The 13199-nt window shown below is 37.9% G+C and overlaps 1 protein-coding gene across 7 annotated transcripts in view; it reads left to right on the forward strand.

The window, feature by feature from the left end:
• Nucleotides 1–13199, forward strand: part of si:dkey-172j4.3 (diacylglycerol kinase delta) — a 140949-nt gene that overhangs the window by 102634 nt on the left and 25116 nt on the right. For all 7 annotated transcript variants that reach the window (XM_022678532.2, XM_022678533.2, XM_049482297.1 and 4 more), the window contains 10 exons: nt 1543–1675; nt 2764–2870; nt 3557–3682; nt 5589–5691; nt 7093–7252; nt 8437–8545; nt 8673–8812; nt 9355–9439; nt 9896–9981; nt 11500–11599. In XM_022678532.2, the coding sequence (XP_022534253.2) occupies nt 1543–1675; nt 2764–2870; nt 3557–3682; nt 5589–5691; nt 7093–7252; nt 8437–8545; nt 8673–8812; nt 9355–9439; nt 9896–9981; nt 11500–11599 (1149 nt within the window). The remainder of the gene's footprint in view (nt 1–1542; nt 1676–2763; nt 2871–3556; nt 3683–5588; nt 5692–7092; nt 7253–8436; nt 8546–8672; nt 8813–9354; nt 9440–9895; nt 9982–11499; nt 11600–13199) is intronic.

The raw sequence follows: 13199 nt of genomic DNA on the forward strand, positions 1-13199 counted from the left end.
CACTCTTCTTGACAGAATTGGTGCAGTTCAGCTAAATGTGATGGTTTTCTTGCATGAACCCGTTTCTTTAGCACTGTCCACATGTTCTCAATGGGGTTTAAGTCAGGACTTTGGGAAGGCCATTCTAAAACCTTAATTCTAGCCTGGTTTAGCCATTCCTTTACCACTTTTGATGTGTGTTTTGGGTCATTGTCTTGTTGGAACACCCAACTGCGCCCAAGACCCAACCTTCGGGCTGATGGTTTTAAGTTTTCCTGCAGAATTTGGAGGTAATCCTCCTTCTTCATTATCCCATTTACTTTCTGCAAAGAACCAGTTCCACTGGCAGCAAAACATCCCCAGAGCATAATACTACCACCACCATGCTTGACAGTAGGCATGGTGTTCCTGGGATTAAAGGCCTCACCTTTTCTCCTCCAAACATATTGCTGGGTGTTGTGGCCAAACAGCTCAATTTTTGTTTCGTCTGACCAGAGAACTTTCCTCCAGAAGGTTTTATCTTTGTCCATGTGATCAGCAGCAAACTTCAGCCGAGTCTTAAGGTGCCTTTTCTGGAGCAAGGGCTTCTTTCTTGCACGGCAGCCTCTCAGTCCATGGCGATGTAAAACACGCTTGACTGTGGAGACTGACACCTGTGTTCCATCAGCTTCCAAATCCTTGCAGACCTGCTTCTTGGTGATTCTTGGTTGACTCTTGACCATCCTGACCAATCTCCTCTCGGCAGCATGTGATAGCTTGCGTTTTCTTCCTGATCGTGGCAGTGACACAACTGTTCCATGCACTTTATACTTGCGTATAATTGTCTGCACAGTTGCTCTTGGGACCTGTAGCTGCTTTGAAATGGCTCCAAGTGACTTCCCTGACTTGTTCAAGTCAATAATTCGCTTTTTCAGATCCACACTGAGTTCCTTTGACTTTCCCATTGTAGCTTTTGTAGCTGAGTCTAATCACTGGGTCAAATGAGCCCTATTTAAATGGGCTCATGAGAAGTCAACAGCTGTAGTCAATCAGAATCACTTACAAGAAGTGAAGAGGCCATGACATGAAGCTAATTTGATTGACACAACTTGCTACATCACCAAAATTGACAAATTTTGTTGCTGTATGTATATTTTTGACCCAGCAGATTTGGTGACATTTTCAGCAGACCCATAATAAATTTATGAAAGAACCAAATTTTATGACTGTTTTTGTGACAAACATGTATGTGTTCCGATCACTCTATCACAGAAAAATAAGAGTTGTAGAACTTATTGAAAACTCAAGACAGCCATAACATTATGTTTTTTTACAAGTGTATGTAAACTTTTGACCACAACTGTAAGTATAACACTGTGTTGTGTGAAACTGATTCCAGACCTGCTCTATTTTACACATAGTGTGTACACATCCAGGCTCAGATTTGATGAGTGTAGCAGGACTATTGATTTCATTAATCATGTTCAATTGTGCATCAGCTTTGGTTCTGAGTGACCCATTATGTCTGATTGCTCAAAAGTATATGTTGTGTGTGTGTGTGTGTGTGTGTGTTTCTGAGTTTAGGCCAGCCAATTTAACATGGAACATTTCTCTGGGATGCATAACTGGTATGCCTGTTCCCACGCTCGTCCCACCTTCTGCAACGTCTGCAGGGAGGCGCTGCCTGGGGTCACGTCACACGGCCTGTCCTGCGAAGGTGAGCATACAAAAATAAATACAATAAAAACAATAGAAAAAAATATGTAATAATATTACAGATGTCATTGAATACATTTATTGGAGGCTTACTAATCAAATAATCTGGTATTTTCTTTGCTGATATGTGTTCAGTTTAAGCTTCAGTTTAATAGTCATGGCCATGGTAGTTCAGAGACTGTAAGCTAGCCTAGTCAGTTAGTGTTTAGCCTAGCATGAATGCCTGCTTAATTTCCCTTGCATGGTCTTTGTTATGTGCTTAGTTTGAGATCATCTACTTACCCACATTAGCACAGGAAAGGCCACGGTCATGAGACCTGATTCATGCAGAAACCCATATTGCCATAACTATACGATTCTGGGGGTGAAGTGCTGCTTTCCAGTATCAACAACACCATGCTCTATTAAAGTAGCTGTTGCACTGGACTGAAAGAGGGGACAAAGATTCATATTGTGTCATTTTTATCTACACAACTCTCATTATTCAACTATGACACAATACATAGAGTGTCAGTTTTGTTCTATGTTTGTTCTAGAGCATCTGTGGTTTTAGGACATTGATGGTAAACACACAAACAAACCAATATTTTCCTCTGTTTTTTTTTTCAGTATCTTTGTCCTTCTATTATTTCCTTCTACCTGTCATTGATTTTTTTTGAGTGTTTCATTGTTGTTGTTCTTTTTTTATTATATATTTTTCCAGGTTTCAGTTCGCTTTCCTTTTTTATCCTGTTGTATTTGGTTTCTGTTCTGATTGCTTTCTCAATCCAATCTCGTTCCATCTCTCTTTCATTTACTCCCCTTATCATTCTCTCTCTCTCTCTCTCTCTCTCTCTCTCTCTCTCTCTCTCTCTCTCTCTCTCTCTCTGTCTCTCTCTCTGTCTCTCTCTCTGTCAGTGTATAACCTGTTATTTTAAACTGCAGTCAGTCTGACAAAGACCGGCAGGGATCGTTCTCAAGAGCTTGTTCTGTTTGGGAATTGATGTGCCTGACAAATTTTAATGCATACACCATCCCTCCTCTTCCATTTATGTATATGTTTGTGTGTGTGTGTGTGTGTGTGTGTGTGTGTGTGTGTGTGTGTTACAGTGTGCAAATTTAAAGCCCATAAACGCTGTGCCGTCCGATCCACTAACAACTGTAAGTGGACCACTCTGGCATCCATAGGGAATGACATCATAGAGGATGAAGATGGGGTGAGTGTATAACATTGCTGAAAGGTAGTTTTCTATATTCTTTCTTTCTGTAGTGTTCTGTTATGTTTTATTGGTTATAAATGTTTGAATGCAGAGTTGTCATGTAACAGAGTACAACTACTTTATTACTTTACTTATGTAGAAGTGAATAATATTTCATTATTCATTTTATAAACTTTATACTTCTATTCTTTTCATTTTCCCACAATTATCTGAACTTTCTACACCTTACATTTTAATAGTCTCGGTACTCCTATTTAATTTCAGCTTTTTTTTTTATTCCGGCTTCATCATTCAAAAAAACCTATTCAGATAAAAATCTCAAGCAAAATGTCCCAACTAAGCTTTTTTATTATATTAACATGGTACTAAAATACATTCGTTTCCAAAGGCTATATCAGCTGAAACAGGCAGCAATTTTTTCAACATTAACTTTATAGTCATTATGGCTTTTAGAAAAATGTGTTTTGGGAAGGAGGAAGGGGTTGTAAACTATAGGAATCTGGCACGACCTAAGCTTTTGTCTCTAATGATATTTGTTTCGCCTTACATAATGTTAACTTCTATATTTCAAATAGATTTGAAACCAGTTCTTTTACTTGAGTAAAAAGCTTGACTTCTGCCTGAGTAATGAATGTGAATACGTCTAATATCTTTGTTGTATATGTGTGTTGCCTCCTATCTAGGTGTCCATGCCCCATCAGTGGCTGGAGGGGAACCTGCCAGTCAGTGCGAAGTGTGTGGTTTGTGATCGGAACTGTGGCAGTGTGCGCAGACTGCAGGATTGGCGCTGCCTGTGGTGCAAAGCCATCGTAAGTGTTCCAGAAAACACAGAGCATTAATTGAACTGCATGTGGATTTTCTTTTTAATTTTTTTTTAAGGTAGTCACACATAATTGTTCTTAATGAAGGTTCAAACACTTGCAATGTGTGCCAGTGCTCAAGCACTAGCAATTTTTAGGACAACATCATGCAGTGTAGTATTTGTCTATTGTTACATTAAATTAAAAGTCAAAACAAAGCCACAAAATCTAGAATGTAAGATCTGTGACTTGAAATGTTCCTGATGTGCAAGCATTTCAATTTTTTAATAGAAACTTGTTACTTGGAATGGACTGATGTTTTACAGCTCTGTACAATGTCACTTTAAAGAAACTCTTTATCGGTAATGGATGAGAAGAAGCTGGTCATTAAACTGACATATTAAATAATAATAATAATCACAACTATAAAAAAAACTTAACAAATAGACAAATTATCTGCTATCATTTCAGCTCTTTGCATCGAGGCATGGTGCTGCACTGTGCATTATGATGCATTCGGGGTGTACCACCACCATTATAGTTGTATGTTCATTTCAAAAGGTATCCAATACTGTGTAGCAAAAGTCTTAGACACCCAAGGAAATAGATTAGAAATCGTTCATCAAGGAAAGGTGTCTTTGCACCATGTAGCTGAGCATAATAAAACATACACTGAATCAGTAAAATGTGTAAAATATCTTTTTTAGTATTTGCTACCTTTGGGTTTATTCCATTTTTCCATCTCTCAGCCATTGCGTATATTTATCTAAATTAACCAGCAGTTCAGTGGATTTCTCTAATAGAATCGCTAATTAACCAAATCAGGTATTGGATTATAACTAATTGGATAGGGTTCCCGTTGGGCACAGCTGTCTAGATGTTGACCGGTTATAGGGACATTGACAGTTCGATCCCCAGTGATTCTCTTGGGCTCTTGACCACAGCAGAATTGGCCTCTCTGTTTGTGAATGGGTGGAATAGCCCTGTGCTCATCAGTCCCTGTGATGATCCAAACAATTGGCATTTAGTGTTTTTCTCCAAGTGGTAAAAAAAAGCAATTGATTGGAAGTGCAGTTGACTGCAGTTCAGACTGAGCTTGAAAATAGTTTTACAATCAATAAACAACATATTGACACAAATAAATCTCAACGTACTGCCTTAGTGTTATATGTATTAATGGAAAATTAAACACTTGTTGCACAACGAAAGAAGTTCACAGTAAATAACATGTTTTTGCAAACACTGCATAGTAAATTACAGTTTCTTATTAGGTTAAATTAGGATTTGCTTGTGTTCTATGAAGCTTGATAAGCCTATAATGTATTAAATGATAACTGACTGAATTAGAGTGGCAGAGCTGTCTAAACCCTGTTACTAGGAGATTGTGAGCTCAGTTCCTGGTGACTCTCTACAATTGGAAGTAACCAGTAGTATTTTTCATCAAACAGTAGAAAAGACGATTACATTAAAAGTCCAGTTGACTGTAGGTAACTCCCTTAAGAAAAAAAAAAACGCTGTTTACTGCCTTAATGTTATTTGTATCACTTTAATTGTTAACACTTGCTGCCCAGATAAATAGCTTACAATTGTGATAGCTAAATGTATGCAATCAGATTTAAATTAATTAATCATTTCTTAGCCAAACCAGTTACTGGACAACAACTGGCTCAATTAAATCCCGGATGGCACAGCTGTCTAAGCGCTGGCCCTTTCAATAGGGCAAGAGAGCATAAAAATGCTTTCACTGAGTAAACTGCAGGGTTAAATTAGGGTCAAATGGCATTTTTGCTTTTGTTTTGTGAAGTTGCTCAAGCCTAAAAATCATTATTACAAAGTATTTAAATATTTGCTATAAACTTCAAATGGCACTTTAGCTGTTTTTACAATGTGTGTGTGTATATATGTGTGTTTATAGGTGCACAGTAGCTGCAGGGAGCAGTTGGGAAAAACTTGTCCACTGGGTCAGTGTAAAGTGTCCATCATCCCTCCCACCGCTCTCAACAGCATTGACTCTGATGGTGAGGGGTTGCCTGGAAACCGCATCAGCACCACATATGCCACTTCCATATCTCCAAGCAGAAAGAACAGAGTAGACACGAATAGCATTCATTCCAGACACTGTACGCAATATTCTTTTCAGCAAAGAGGCATAAATAGATTAAACAGCTTCTTCTTCCTCTTGTTCACGTGTGTGAGTGTGTGGGTAGGTAGATGACGTTAGTTCTCTGTGCTGTTTATCTAAGTCAGCAAGTGGAAAGAAAAGAAAGAATGAGGATGCCTGAACATCTGTTAGAGTCACACAGTGGTAAAGGAACATTTTCTACATTTTAAAGGAAATTTTACTTTTGCATAGCCGCCATGATGTAAAGTAGGGGATTTTAAAAGAAGAGAAACGTTCAGGAATTAGTGCTTTAATAATATTATATGTGTATTGCATGTGTATATGACATGCCAAAAGTTACAGGACAGGAACTTGTACTAGACTTTTGTCAGCTCCCATGGCAGATCAGTTGCAGCTCCCTTTATTAAATAGGGATGGAATTTCTGCCACATTGGCTTGTCTGCTACTATGGACAGTTCTAGCCAGAAGTCATCGTTCACAAGCATTACCACTCACTTTGCTGTCCACTGTGGGTGGTAATGCCTTTTATTCCATGTTTCTGAAACAAACGGCACTTCGATTCTTTGTTTCTCATAGGTTTCTCATTAGTTCTCTTTGATGTCTAACCTAGCATGTGAAAAGGATCTATAAGCGAGCCGTTAACCATGCACTGTGCAGCTTGATTTAGGGCATGTCTCTGTGTCTTTGGCATCTTGAGGACTCCAAAAATACGACTTGCGCGGCTAAAAATGCGAAAAAGGCCTCTGCACGTATCAGCAGAGGTAAATTACTTGCGCATTTATGCTGTAAAGGGGCTTGAGCGGGTCATTTATAGGAACAGCAATGTTATTTTATGTAGTATTCTGTTTATTGTTGGATGTGCACTGCAGTCCTTTTGTGTGTAACAAACCTTCGTAGCCAAGATAGGTAGGAAGGTCTGAAAGTAGACTGTTGTCAGGGTTTAAATGAGTCAGTGGCGCACCTGTGTTTTCCGTTACCAAGATAGCAATAAACCAGAAATGTACCTGAACACACCTCACTTCCTGACCCTCCATGTCTGTTCGCATATGACTCCAAGCATGCCTGAAAGTTTGATGTAGTCACACAGCAGCAGAGTTCTCTTATTCTCTTTTTTATGGCCTTTATGACTCACAGTAGAGCATTTAAAGGCAGCAAACCTCAAAGCAAAGTTTAGGAAGTAGTGTTTTTTGTAAATGTGAGAGATGTTAAATGCATTTTTTCTTTTAGATTTTGAGAAATGATTGTTAAATACGTGATTATGTTTTTGACTATACAATATACACCTTCCCCTCTGCAGGTTTCTGGAAGGCTACCAGTCCGTCCTGTACCAGTCCTCTGCTGGTACTGGTGAACAGTAAGAGTGGAGATAATCAGGGAGTGAAGTTTCTTCGCAAGTTTAAACAGCTGCTCAACCCAGCGCAGGTCTTTGACCTTATGAATGGAGGACCACAGCTGGGGTGAGACTTGGAACATATGGGGTTTAACCTCCTGTGTTCTCACATATATTCACATAGATGCATTGACACATACACTGACCCTTTTCTACACTGATTTAGCTGAGCAGAGAGGTTTTGTGTAGTTCTATGATTGCAGACTGTACTTTAATGATCAGAACAGCTATTATTCAGGTAGCATTTTTATTTAGTGCTGTTGTGACTGCACTGATATGGTAGTGGTGGTGTGTTAGTGTGTGTTAGTGTGTTGTGCTTGTATGAATGGATCAGACACAGCAGTCGGATTCACTCGTGACAGCACAACACACACACTAAAACACACTAACACTACCATGCCACTGCAGTGCTTAGAATGAACCACCATGCAAACAATACCTGAATGAAGAGAAATAGATAAAGTGTGTAATTAAAAGGTGGAGCTGATAAAACAGACAATGAGTGCAAAAACTAGGAGGGGGTTTTGATAAAGGGGCCAATCGGTGTATATTCACTGCAACATGCAGTTTCTACCCTCATGCATCTATAACAGCAGCTATTTATTAAAAATATGCAGCTGTGGAAAAAAATGAGACCATTTAAAATGACGAGTTTCTTTGATTTTATCAAATTGAAAGCCTCTGGAATATAATCAAGAGGAAGATGGATGATCACAAGCCATCAAAACACAAGCTGACCTGCTTAAATTTTTGCAGCGGGAATGAGTAGTGAGTAGCTCTTAACGTTATCCAAAAGCAGTGTGAAAGACTGGTGGAGGAGAACATGCCAAGATGCCTGAAAACTGTGATTAAAAACCGGCGTTATTACACCAATCATATTGATTTCTGAACTCTTAAAACTTAATGAATATGGGCTTGTTTTCTTTGCATTAGTTGCATAGTCTGAAAGCTCGGCATCTTTTTTGTTATTTCAGCCATTTCTCATTTTCTGCAAATAAATGCTCTTAATGACAATATTTTGAAATTTGGGATTTGGTAGAATTGTTGTCCATAGTTTATAGAATAAAACAACAATGCTCATTTTACTCAAACATATACCTATAAATAGCAAAATTAGTGAAACTGATTTAACTGAAGTGGTCTCTTAATTTTTTGCAGAGCTGTATAGTAGTAATATATTATGTAGGTGTAAAAACAAGTCAGTTGTAGTCAGTTATGTGTGTGTGTGTGTGTGTGTGTGTGTGTGCACAGACTGCGACTCTTCCAGAAGTTTGAGACATTCCGTATCCTGGTGTGTGGTGGTGATGGCAGTGTGGGCTGGGTGCTGTCAGAACTGGATAAACTGGGACTGCACAAACAGGTCAGCAGTCATGCATAGGATTAAAGAAATAATGATGTCATAAATATATCAACAAGGCTGGATTATGGATTATCTTTTGTCTGTTTGTACGTGTGTGTGTGTGTGTGTGTGTGTGTGTGTGTTGCAGTGTCAGTTGGGAGTGCTGCCTCTGGGTACGGGTAATGACCTGGCGCGGGTGCTGGGTTGGGGTGGGCTGTGTGACGATGACGCTCAACTGCTGCAGATACTGGAGAAACTGGAGAGAGCTACAACCAAGATGCTGGATAGGTAAACACACACACACACACACACACACACACACACACACAGAACACACACACTTAAATCTCCATTCACATTCTCCATCCCAAAAACGTCTACCCACATTGATATTTATATTTGTATAAATTGTATATATTTGTATTTATATACATTTATCACTTACAACAATTTTCTGTGATTAATCATAATTAAAATCATGATTTATTTTTTAGGCGTATCCAGACATGGATCCGGTCTTGTAGTGGACCACCCAGTATTCTGAATAGAGATTTGTCATTAAAATAAATGTTTGCAGAAACTCTTTTGTTCGATTATATTATAATGAATGCATTAAGCGACTTTAAGTTGCGCTCGTTACTAAGACAGATGTGCTCGTTTAGTCCCTGTGTTGAAGTATTACCATGAATCAGATGAGCATAAACCTATAGGCATCCTGCTTAATGCCAAGTATGGATTATAATATTTGAATGGATTGTAATATTTACTACACTGTATTATTTACTGCTATAGAGTTCTCACTTTTCTCGTGTTTGTTATGTTTTTATTAGATGGAGTATAACGACATACGAAGTTCCCACCAAGAATACTCCTGTAATTGTTAAGGAGGATGATCCACTGGACTCTCCACTCCAGGTACACATTCTGTAATTCTGTACACTGTTCTCCATACAGTGTGACTGTAAAACAAGTTTCCACTTAGTTTATATGAAGTTTATCAGTCAAAGCCTGTTTGGTGTCAACAGTTGGACTGAATTGTTTAATATATTACAATACTGTTTGCTAATTAATATGTTGAGGACCAATATAGTATTGAAAATAATTAATCTGTTCAATCCCAACACATATTCCAGGCTTTGTTGAGCACCTTTCAAGATTCAAGATTAACAGCTTATTATCTACATTCTGAGAATCAGCATGCCAGTGTAGTACGCATTCGCTCCATCAGTACAGAAAACAAACAAAAAATTTTCACCAAACATTTTGAAATTGTGTAAACTGGATTATTCCTTTAACTTTGAGCCTCTTACCAACATCAGTTCAGTCCGGTTAAGTCTGCATGTGTTCATATGTTGTGTTATTCTGATTCAGATTACTCACTATGCCGACTCTGTTGCCACCCATCTGACGAAGATCCTTGACTCAGACAAGCACAGTGATGTCATATCCTCTGCTAAGTAAGTATAAGTGAAAATAGAGTGACATCATATCCTCTGTGGCATTGTGTGTGTGTGTGTGTGTGTCATTCTGCTGGGTGCTGGTATTTTGAAAAATGGCGGGTTGGATTGTTGGTGTTGTGCCACAGCAGCGGCTCCTTATCAGGCGTGTTCAGCCCTGTTTGACAGGAGTGCCGGGAAAGTCACCTCCAGCTGTAACGTGCTTTAGGTTATTAAGTTCTTACAGCACTTCTGAGAACAACTTTCCATAATAGGTTCCTGCTGAACCTAACGATATCAAATCAGTCCGTCTCTTGGCTGAAGTTCTTGTCTGGGACTTTAGTTTAGTGGATTTAATAACACTGTGGGTGTGGAGAGGTATTTACAGCTTTAACAGCTTTAACACTGACAACTGCCTGCTGGACTGGATACGTCCCAGCATGTATTGCTGTTAGGGGGTCAAAAGGTTTACGTTTAAATAAACACACACACACACACACACACACACACACACCTGTAACATGATTTTCAGGGAATCACAGGCTTGTTAGCAGTCAAAATGTGTCCAGTTTTTCATATATGACCTAATATATCAATTCTGTTAAAACAATTTTTTTTTTTTTTTTTTGCATTTTTGTTGTTGCATTTTTTTTTTGCATCATTTAAAATTAACAATTACATTTTATATTGTGGGAAAAGATTATTGTAAACCTGCAATAAGAAACAGTGTGTCTAAATGAACGAGCAAAGAATAGAACTCTTTTTAACAGGGTTATGTAACACCTGGAGTTATAGAGCCTATTTTTCCAGTCATTGAAACTCCTGGGAAATTGAAAAAAAAAATCCTAATATCAGGAATGGAGTAAAGGGGTATAAATCCCCCCTGCATTGAGCTGTAAAGCAGCGGAGCTGTAATCTCTGGAAAGATAGTGCTCCATCCAGTACTAAAAAAACTATGAGTGAACTATCATACTAAAAAAACTTCTGTCCATATAGTTTATATCATATACACTGCAAAAAAATGAAATGAAAAAGTGAAATGATTCGAAAAGGCAATACATTTTATTTTGTACTCTGATAAGAATGTTTGTCTTATTAAGCATTGTAAATGTAAGATTATTATTTTGCTTTTATTAGGAGTACCATAATTGATCTTAATCACATTTTCACCTTATTGTAAGTAAGTGAATTCAAAACAAGCACAAGAAAAACATCTGATTCTTGTGTCCCTTTTGAGACTTTGCGATTTCTTATTTTAAGAAATCTTACTGTTTTTATTTTATTTATGTTTTGTTTGTTAATTATATGTATACATTTTGCATTCCAAAATGTATTTATTAAAATGTATTTATTTTAATGACTCTCGAAAACTGATGTATAATGAATTGCTTTGCTTTTTTATTACCATTATATCAGTGGCACAAAAGGACAGTACGATCATTTATCACAATAATGAAAAAAATGATTATATCTATGAATTATATAATTTTATTTACATAATCTTTTTTATGTTCTCTCTCTGTCTCGTTTTCTCTGTAGGTTTTTGTGTGGGACAGTGAATGACTTTGTGGCTGAGGTTGGTAAAGCCTATGAGAGAGCTACAGAGAATAAGGAGGAGGCGGATGCAATGGCTAAAAAGGTACAATTGTTTTAAATGTGTGTGTGTGTGTGCGTGCATGGGTTACGTTGCTTAAAGAGGACTTACGAGTGAGCTTATATATATGTGTGTGTGTGTGTGTGTGTGTGGGTGTGTATGTGTGTGCGGAGGTTGAGTTTTGAGTAAGCTTATATAAGTGCTTGTGTAATAGTGGGTATAGTGAGCATTAGTAGGCTGCAGCTCAGTGGGCTGTATAGTTCAGCCTACAGGATAAACTCAGCTCGACTGGTTATTCCTGTGTAATACCTGTGTGTTCTGCTGTGTAAGACTTTTAGACGGTTTGGATGTGCTGCTGTGGATCTCTTCAGTGCTTGGTATAAGAGCACACAAGAGTCACGGTTAATGGATATTACATTTAGTGCAACGGGAATAAACAACAAAATCTCTCAAATGCATAATACTTTGTTTTTTACTCTTATATATGTTTTTTTAACCACTAAATGTAAAAAAAAAAAAAAAGATATGAATTACACAACATCTCTGAAAACTGAAGCCAAACCAAGTCTAGTGTCTAATGACGAATGGTAGTAATGAGTTTCAATATGTTTCAATGACAAAACATCATAAAGTTTTGATCTGAATTCTCCTTCCATAGATCTGTTGTTTTTTTTTAACTTATTTCTCTGTATCATAAGAAGGTGGGACTATACTTTAGAATTAAATGATTGGGGCACAGTGTGACCCAGCATATCAAGTGCAGTCATGTAGATTGTCATCAGCTGCTGGAGCCCTGAGAGAGCACAATTGGCCTTGCTCTCTCTGGGTGGGTAGATGGGTCTCTCCCCCCCTCACCCCAAAGGGTGACGTCGATTAGCACAAGGCGTCTGTGAGCTGATGTATCAAAAGAGCACTTTCCACCACTGGCTACACAGCAATGCTACATTAGCGGAAGTTTAAAAAGAGGCGGGGATACAGCTGAATATGTGGTACAATTGGCCTAGCTCTTGGCCTAGCTAAACTGGGAGAAAATGGGAAAGAAATGAGAAATAAAATGTATTAAAAAAATGAAATGAAATGATTGACATCCTTGCCTGGACAAGACCTTTCTGTTAATTACATGAAGTAGCTTTGTACCTTACTGTAGAGTTGTACCTTACTGAAGTGGAACATTAATCTCACTGGATAAATAGTGTAAATCTTGCTCCGTGAGTAGAATATTTGACATATTTGACAAAATGTTCCAGCAAAAAAACAGATCAACAGCCATATATTTTTATATTTGGAAGCTATTCAGAAGATTAACCATCTGGGGCCACAAACTCACTGGTGCATGGAGTCAGTGTTTCTATTAATAATATTTTTGTGATAATAAAAGTGCACTTGAGATACCTCCATCATCTGCCTCTCATCTGTAATTGGCTGATTCATTCATCTGTCTATATTTGTGTAAAACTGAATAAAGGGCAGCAGTGGAGGAAATCATTTGAGGACTTACATTATTGTGTAATTGTGGAGGGACTTTAAATGTAGCCTTCCGGTTAAATTGATTTCTTTATTGAGGCAAAGTATTAGGCATTAATAGATTGAGTCATGTATGATCGCAGAATTAGACATTTATTCCAAACCATATTTCCGTTTTGTA

Source organism: Astyanax mexicanus, chromosome 8 (assembly GCF_023375975.1).
Source record: "Astyanax mexicanus isolate ESR-SI-001 chromosome 8, AstMex3_surface, whole genome shotgun sequence".
In the NCBI taxonomy this organism is placed as follows: domain Eukaryota; kingdom Metazoa; phylum Chordata; class Actinopteri; order Characiformes; family Acestrorhamphidae; genus Astyanax; species Astyanax mexicanus.